Source organism: Myiozetetes cayanensis, unplaced genomic scaffold, assembly GCF_022539395.1.
Source record: "Myiozetetes cayanensis isolate MyiCay16 unplaced genomic scaffold, myiCay2020 scf10, whole genome shotgun sequence".
In the NCBI taxonomy this organism is placed as follows: Eukaryota; Metazoa; Chordata; class Aves; order Passeriformes; family Tyrannidae; genus Myiozetetes; species Myiozetetes cayanensis.
Window position 1 is genome coordinate 33,700,696 of NW_026086605.1, and position 8,955 is coordinate 33,709,650.

The window sequence follows — 8,955 nt, forward strand, 5'->3', positions numbered from 1 at the left end:
GATTCCCCACCTTGTCCCCCAGCCCAGAGTGCTGAGTGCCACGTCCAGTCCTTCCTTGGACACCTCCAGGGGTGGGGACTCCAAACCTCCCTGGGCAGCCCCTTTCTAAGCCTTGACAATCCTTCCAGTGAATAAATTCTTCCTGAAAACATCATGACAGTCTATCAAAACGCTTCTGTCCTAGTAGCTTCCCTCCAGGTTGATTTAGACAGAAACTACTTTTTTTTGTGGTTTTTTGTTTGTTTGTTTGGTTTTTGTTTTGTTTTGTTTTTGTTTTTTTTTTTGAAAGGTGGAATGGAAGAGTTCATGGATGTGCCCCTCTGCATGTTCTCCAAGCGTCGGGCACATGAGGATCCCTGTGGTGGCCACGTCTCGTTTGTAGCTGGAGCAGGGGAGACACGGCATCAACTTTCCCACGCACGGCGGGTAACGAGGGGTGATATTTCAAAGAGGCCACTGTGTCCAAAAGGGTGGCAACAGAAGAGACTTGTCTGGTTGATTTCCTGGGATTTTCCCTGGATGGACATGATTTCCAATTAACTGGCAGATCCATCCTCTACAACCACTATCTCCCTGTTCCCAGACAAGGGTGATGGCTGTGTCTGATCTCGTGTATGCCACGAGCCACAGCTAATGCCTGAAGTTGAATCAGAGTGTTTTAGCTCCCAGACCATGATGTTATTGTCTTCCTCAGCACGAGGAAAGCCAAGGTCATAGATGCTCAAAGCCTTTTAGCTCCCAGTTGTGGTCACTTCCCTCCAGTCAGCATCACTTGGCAGGGCTGGCCCGTGGCATCTTGTGCAGTCACTGCTCTTACAGTGTGATCAGGGAATATGGGAACAAGGAGATAGTGGCTGTGATGGATGGATCTGCCAGTTAATTGGAAATCACAGCCATCCTGGGAAAATCCCAGGAAATCAACCAGACAAGTCTCCTCTGTTGCCACAGAAGAGATGCATTTTCCTGATCTCAGGGCCTTTAATTGTACCTTTAAGTCTGTGACAGCAATCCTTCCTTTTCAGTTCCTGTCCCATCCCACAGTGTGTCCGTGCCACTGCCACCATGTCCCGGGTGCTGAGATGGACCTGTCATGTCCTGTAACATGATGGGTTTTGGAGGAGGCCCTGGCAGAGATGGGCTTCAGGTCATGGCACGCCGTCTCCTGAGAGGCATCTCCCTGGCATGGATTTAGGGGCCCTGTGGACAAGGATCCAACCCTGCCATTCCTCTACCCACTCCAGGCATCTGCCCCTGCCTGCAGATCCCTAAGATGGAGTAAAAAAAGCAGATAAAATAGAACACAAGTGTCAAAGGAAGCCACAGGGCCCTGCTGAGAGCCCATCATATTATGGCTGTTGTTTGGGGTAACTCTCACAGATCCTGCAAAATCGCCTGCAACGCTCTTGGTGCATTTGTTTTGCAGGAATTGAGCCCATTTCCAAAAAAAGCTTGGGAGAGGAGACAGGCACCCAGCTCCTCGGCCCACATCAGTTCCCAAATCGCACGCCTCCAAAGATCTGGGCTATATTTTTGTACAGGCATCTGAAAATAAATGAAGAGATTAATTTTGGTTTGGAGGGTTTGGTTTTGGTTTGGTTTGGGTTTTTTTTGTTGTTTTGTTTTCATTTTTAAAAGGAGGTGCTGCCCAGCTGAAAACACACGGTGGGTTTCATAGCACTGAGCTGTGAGACACCCCTGCAGTGAAAGCCACTCTGCTCTCCCAGAGGCCAGGATTTCCTAGGGATCTTGCTGCCCTTGGGATGGGCCAGCATCATCGTAATTTGGCACGTGTGACCCAGGAGGAAGGGGTGGATGGAGCTCTCTGCTCCCAGCAGGACCAACAACACCACAGCTTGCTTTTGGGTCATGTCTGGGCAAGTTGGGGCATCTCCATCCACACTTCTCCTTGGTGGAGGGACAGTGTTGTGCTGGTGCAGCGCCAGCAGTGGCATCACCCTGACACAAAGAGTTCCTCTTTGATTTAGTTAGCAAAGAAGAGGAACCTGACCCTGCATCACCCAAACTGTGCCTGGGTCATCCAGCCTGACTTGCAGCCCCAGCCCTGGGTGCCTGGGCAAGCACAGTGTGGTCTCGACTGCTCCACGCTGCCAAATCCAGCTCCAAAAGGCCGGTGCCGTGCCAGCAGGAGGTGGTGCTGACACCAAGAGCCCAAGCGCTGCCGGGTGGGGGGACGAGGGCGCTCTCTGAGCTGCCCAGCGAGCACCTTGAGCCCTCTGTGCAGAGATTTCCCTGGAGCCAGAGCCGGTTTTGCCTCTAATCCAGTCTCTGGCTCAGATGTGCGGTCCGTAAGCCGCTTTGCGGGGCAGAGCTGAAGCCCTGAAATCCCGGAGCCTTCTGCTGCCGCTCCGCTCTGCCCGGCTCGCCATTAGCCTCCTTAGGATTTCTGCTTAATTCCCACATTCAGGTGGCACCTCCAAGATCAGCCGGTGGTGACACCGCGGCCGGCGGCGCTTCCAGGTGCTGTGAAGGACGCGGCTCCACGGGGGCAGTGACACAACCCTTTGCCGAGGAGGAGCGAGATGGGGGCCGGCTCTCATTCCAGAGCCAAGCGAAACTTCTCAGACTCTGGGGGTGAATGGATGGAAACAGGCAAGAACTGACCCCCGGAGAGTTATTGCTGAATCCGGGGGTGGGGGGAGATTTTGCGGTGAGCAAAAGATTCTTGTCATTCCCCAATTTTCATCCCGTAACAGCTGAGCATCGCTATAACCGGGTGCATCACTATAACCGGGTGCTTTGGGCATCATCCAAAAAAACCCAAACAAACCCCAAACAGGTCCTCGTGCACGGCGCCGCGTGTGGCTGTCACCCTTCTCCCCAGCTGCTCTGAACATCTGGGGCAGGGGGCCTTGATGCCGGGGGTGTTTAATGCAAACCAGGGCCACGCGGGTGAGCAGAAAGCCCCGGCTGTGCCCCAGCCAAGCCCTGCCACGCCTGTTCGGGCCGTGCTGTGGGAAAAGGAGCCCGTTCCCCTGCCCGACCGCTCAGCCGGTCACGAGGGCGCTGCGGTGAACCGCAGCTCGGCGTGAGATTATCTGTGCAGCGCAGGGTTCCTGCCGAGCCGGGTGGCACCTCCTCCCTCACCTGTGCCGGTGCCGAAACATCCTTCCTTTCTCAGCGCTATCGTGCCCTCAGATCTCTTCCCCCAGGATGGTCACACACGTCAAGGTCTTTAAAGCAGAGCACGCCCTGCTGCGGGGACCTGCTTGGTTTCCCCCGGATTGTTTCGGGGCATGGAAGTGATGCTCGCACCCTGCGCGGATTTGACCGTCCTCTGCCAATTTTTTCAGCCCTGACTAGGGGGAAAAAGTAGGGGAAAAAAAAAAAAACCAAACTAGTGGGCAGTCAGGCACTGCTCAGCGTGGAATATAGGTCAGCCTCCGTCCTGGAAGCTGCTTTCCTTGCCCAGAGCAGAGGGAAAGGGGATGAGCTGGCAGGAGAGGAGGGGCTCTCCCGCTCTCCTTTGCCACCTTTTCAGAGCACAGAAAACCCCAGCTGGGCACCCCGAAGCTTAGGGAGGCACAGCCCTTTGGTGTGCAGGGAGCACACACGTGGCCATCCCCCATCACGGGAGAAAGGCAGTCTCAGAAACACTCTGGGGTTTTCATCCTCGAGCTGCTCACAGATGTGTTGTAGCAATAGCCATTGGCTGTGCATGGGTATTGATCTTTTTGTAGGGAGAGCTGGAGCAATTCTGCTCCAAAAACCTGGATTATCAGCCCCCTGCATCCCGGTCATTTTGGATTTGCTGCCTCCCTCAGCACACCTGTGCAGTGCAAATCCCACTTCCCTTTTAGTTAAGAGGCAGTTTTGGAGGCCAGCTTGGGTATGCAAACCACAAGCACACAGCAAGCACAAATTAACCCCACAACATGTCACAGTCCAGTGTTCCAGCCAGCCCCATGGCCCTTGCCAAAGGACTTGCCAAAGGAATTTTTCAGCAGGACAAAACAGCTCTGGGTTGCCGAGAAAACTGGGTTTTCAGCCCCAAATGTGGCTGGAGATGGTTTCTGGCTGTTTCTGAAGGCAAAAGAACTCCTCATATTTGCACCCCCAGCACCGTGTGCCGGAACTGGGAAGCGAAACAGCGATGGGGAGGGGAGGATTGATGCTGAGCAAGCAGCTCAGCTCTGTGGAGGGGAATTTGGTCAGGCAGAGGGAGTTTCAGGAATAATTCGCACACCACATGGCCAAGCGATGCAGGGGATGTGGAGGAGGGGAAAATGGTTTGCCCTTGCTGCTGGCATTGCACTGTGAGCAAGGTGAAACCAGGTGGGTCTTGTCCTACAAAGCCTGTGGGGGTTTCCCCAGGGAAACACCAGGAGCTGAACCTCCCTATTTCCATCCCCTGGTGTGTGGCTGCAGCGAAAGCAGAGACACAGAAGGTTTGCTATTGCAATGATTCAAAATTCCAAGGTCAAGGGTCAGCTTTTGGGCAGATCCTGGTCATGCTGAATTAATGGGAACCACACCAGGCTAAAATCAAGGTTGCAGAGAGGGGTTGCATTCACCTCTTCCTCTGAGCAAATAAATAGCATAGGCAAAGATCCACACCAGTTAAAGTGGTTTTGCTGGCAACCCTAGGAATGTAGTTTTCTTCCCTCAAATCTACCTAAAAAATAGGTGACATTTTCTTGTGGGACTTCTTTTGTTCTTGTCTGCAAGTGTTATTTTTTAAGTTGGTCAGTAAGAAAAAAAATTTGTTTCTATATGGATAATTTAAAGAAATAAAAAAATAAAATACGTGATTTGTTGCTTTTGATTTTCCCTGGAGGTCATAACTGGAGATGAAATTCCCGAGCCATATTTGCTGATGCAATGTACACACAGAGGACTTGGTGTGGGGGTTCTCAGCCTGGCCTCTGTCCAGTCAGTCATTTTTGAAAGGAATAAGATATTCAGCTCCTAAACTAGTGAGAAAAACAGAGACAGGGCACTGTAAAGCTGATTTTCTGCCTGCATCTGTGAGCACAAGCGTTGAACTCAAGGGTGCTACAGAAATCCCTGCTGCCAGGGAGCAGCCAGAGGGTTAATTTTGGCTCTCTCTCCCTCACTTTATTCTTTGAATAATGAAATTAGTTGTTCCAGAGTCTTTTGAAGGGCTGAGCTTCGCCTTCTCGCAGAACAATACACGCTGTGCTCTCGATGTGAGTGCACTTGTGGTGAACTTTGAGCTACACATCTGCTATAAAGAAGTAACTCTTATTCCCAGTTGGCCATTGCAAGCAACAGATTCAGGCTCCTCAGCACAGTTCTGTTCGCTGCATGTAGGCCTGACGTGCAGAGGAGAAGGGTAGAAGTGATTTGGGAACCTTGTCAAAGCACGCTGGCACGCTTAGGGCTTTCACTGGGGAGTGAGAGCTGCAGCTGAGCCCTGCAGAAGGTGAGTGCACGACTAATCTGCAGCCCATTACCAGCAAAGCCCCTTAAATCAGGGCATTAACTTCCCAGCTGTGCTGGGAGGCTGCACAAGGAATTTCCTTGGGATGCTTTTGGGCTGGCTGTAGGTGATTTATAGAATCCCAGAATCATTTAGGTTGGAAAAGATCTCCCAGACCGTGGAGTCCCCCCTGTGCCCGATGCCCACCTTGTCCCCCAGCCCAGAGCACTGAGTGCCACAGCCAGGCCTGCCTTGGGCACCTCCAGGGCTGGGCACTCCAAACCTCCCTGGGCAGCCCCTGCCAAGGCCTGACCACCCTTTCCAGGGACAAATTCCTCCTGATGTCCAACCTGACCCTCTCCTGGCACAGCTGGAGGCTGTTCCCTCTCCTCATGTCCCTTGTTCCCTGGGAGCAGAACCCAATCCCCCCCAGCTCCCCCCTCCTGTCAGGGAGTTGCAGAGCCAGAAGGTCCCCCCTGAGCCTCCTTTTTCCAGGCTGAGCCCCCCCAGCCACTCCTCACATGACTGATTTTATGGCAAAGCTGGTCCTGCAGGCTTCACTTGGGACCCCAGACCTGCACAATTTCTTATCACTCTGCTCTGCTGGGGTTGAAGGAAGCCCAGGATGGGGCAGCGGGGAGGACAGTGAGGGTGGGGAGGCCCTGGCATGAGTTGCCCAGAGAAGCTGTGGCTACTCCTGGATCCCTGGAAGTGTCCCAGACCAGGTTGGATGGGGCTTGGAGCAACCTGGTCTCCTGGAAGGTGTCCCTGCCCATGGAAGGGAGTTGAACGAGATGAGCTTTGAGGTCTCTTCCAACACAAACCAGTCTGTGATTCCGTGGTTCAGTTTTCACCTCCCTACACTAATGTCTTGCAAACACCAACAGAAGGTCTGGGAAATCCTGTGGGCATCTCATCGTGTTGCCAAGAGCCACGGAAGGGAAATTTGGGGTCTAATCCTGCTGCGTGGGAATTGTCCTTAGACCCAGGATCACAGGACGGAACCTTTTGCAGCACAAACGAAAACAATCTCCCCAACCTTCCCTGTAAGGATGCAGCTGTTGCAGAGGTCCTGCCCCTCTGGGTGCTGGTAGGGAAGGCACTGGAACCTCTGGAATATCACACAACCCACAGCCATACATGGGATGGCATCACAGCCCAGAGGTGATGGAGGAGAGGGGGCTTTCCCCTTTAATTTCTTTTATTATAGCACTTGGTCTAACCCCTCCTCAGCAGCACTCACTTGGGCAGATGGTTCCACGGGCTTTTGGAATAAAACCATGGGAGCAGTGTCACCTTTTGGGCACAGCTGAGGTTTCAGATGCTGCGTTTCTTCCCTTCATTGGGGGTTAAAAAAAACCCCCAAAAACCAGGAAGAGACACAGACACCAGGGAAAGGCACAACATGGCATGGGATGCACCAGCCAAATATAAGGTGGGCAGCACGGCTCCAGGGGCAGTCCCATGTTCAGGGTGGGAGCCAGTCTCCTGAGCAGAAGGCAGGAGGAAAGTTGTGGGGTTTGGGAGACAGCTGCATTTCCAAATCGTTTCTCTGTGCACAAGGCCCCTTATATTTGCAAACCAGAAAAAGGAGGGCAAAGGTACAGGAAGGAAACAGCAAGAGCAGGAGATGACTTGTGTGGTGGCATCTCACTGGAGACACTGATTCCCAAATAGACATGCCACTTATTAATTACTGCAGGCAGCATTGATTTCATCAAAACCACAGGTGGCAAAGCCAGGGGAGTGGCATATTCTGGGTGTCACAGTGTCCCCTTTAGCATCACCAAGGAGATGTGGGTTTTTGGGATGATTCCTGCGGTCCCCATGACTCGGTCACATGAGGTGTCATATGGTTTCTCGCACCACCTCATGAAGTTCAACGTGAAACCAGACACATTCTGTTTCTTTTTCCTCCTTGTTTCTTATAGGGCTGCTGGTGGACCAGGGTTGTCTTGGAAATGGGAAATCATCTTCCCCTCACAAAGCTCATTTTTGACCCTCGTCCTCCCAGTTGCTCTTCCTGATGCTGGTGGCACCTCCACCCGCACCAAAACCCATCAACACCTGCAGTGGGAGGTGCTGGGCACAAAATGAGGTCTTCTTTCCAAAACCAGTCTGTGACCACGTGCTTCTTATCCAAGGACCTAAATTTGAGCAGGTTGAGTGGGACCCCCAGCCAAGAGAACAGAGTTTGCAACACGGTGCCAGAGGGAACCATCCGTTCAGACCTTCAAAATCAGGGGCCATTCTTTCCCCTCCACATATTGCAGGATGAGCAGCTTGGTTTCATCCCAGGCTTGACCTGAGGATGTCAAGAAGTGGCAAAACTAAGATTTCATTCAGTGCTTGATTCACTCCTGTGTCCTCTTCCTAATGTGACTGACTGCAACTTGAACCACCAGGACTTGACAGGCCTTTGGCCGTTGCCCTGAGGAGCCCACTGGAACAGAATAATTCCAGCAAGGAAACAGCTTCATAATCTTCTTTTCAGAAGCAAAATAGGCCAACCATCTTGATCCTTTCCTTTTCAACCTGGATCACGACAGAGATGCTGGACATGGCACCAGAGTTCTGTAAATCCCCTGGGCATGTCCAACTCCATGCACGAAGGCAGGGACTCAACTCCATGCACAAAGTCAGGAGCTGCAGCGCCCAAAGACCTGAGTTTGAAGGTCAGGATCTGAAGGTGGCCCAGGAACTGAGGCTACTGCAGCTTAAGCAAATCAACCAAGCGGGGTCTTTTTCTCCAGTGGAAAAACCACTGGAGATCGCTGCCATGGAAAAGCAGAGTTATTGCCAAACACGGAAATGTTTCCTGATCTGTTTACTAATATTTGGTGCTCCTTTCTGGACGGTGTTCAAGCTAAAATCCAACCACACGCGTCAGCGACTTCCTGCCCCCCTCCCCACCCTCAGCTCCCGCACCCGGGGGAAAAGCAGGGATGGGAAGAGCTGGTGAGAGGAAGAGAGGGAAGAGGGCTGTTGTTTCCATCTCCTAGAGATGCTGGCGCCAGACTCTGCTCCAGGGGCACAGGGAGAGCACCAGAGGGTTTGTCTGCCTGCCACGGCCCGCGGGGCTCCCGCGGGTCCAGCGCCCGGGTCGTGGCAGGAGGACACAGGCGGGCTTCGCTTGCCCGGCCCCTCGGGCAACCTAAGCCTGTGCCAGGCTGGTTTTTAATGGAAAATAAATAGGATATCACAATTGTCTCTTTATTATGGGGATGTTTACAGCTGTCCCAGGCTGTGGGGGAGGGATGGGAGTGCGGGCCGGTTCGCAGCTACCGAAAGGTCAGCGCGGCACATGCGGCTACCGTAACCCTTCGATTATATCAGGCCTCTGCTTGATTAGCCCTCCCCAGTTCAGATTTAAGAACACCAAACTGAGGCATGCACATGGTTCTTAGCAGCAGTTGCACTAAAAGCAGGGATTTTGCACAGCCTTCAAAGACATTCTACTGCACTGCAGGTTCTTGGGTGGTTGAGGTTTCATGGGACTGTTTGTGAGTTATTAACGTTATCCTGTCTGCTTATAAAGCAGTGGGATCCAGGGT

At 52.7% G+C, this 8,955-nt stretch overlaps 1 protein-coding gene across 6 annotated transcripts in view; it reads left to right on the plus strand.

The window, feature by feature from the left end:
* Positions 1-8,376, plus strand: part of RNLS (renalase, FAD dependent amine oxidase) — a 69,101-nt gene extending 60,725 nt beyond the window's left edge. Inside the window, exons 7-8 of one of the 6 annotated variants that reach the window (XM_050340798.1) lie at positions 290-426; positions 2,426-2,572. In XM_050340798.1, coding sequence (XP_050196755.1) covers positions 290-382 — 93 coding nt within the window. In that variant the 3' untranslated portion in view covers positions 383-426; positions 2,426-2,572. The other 5 variants (XM_050340797.1, XM_050340795.1, XM_050340799.1 and 2 more) reach the window with 5 other exon arrangements.
* Positions 8,377-8,955: the final 579 nt, after the last annotated feature.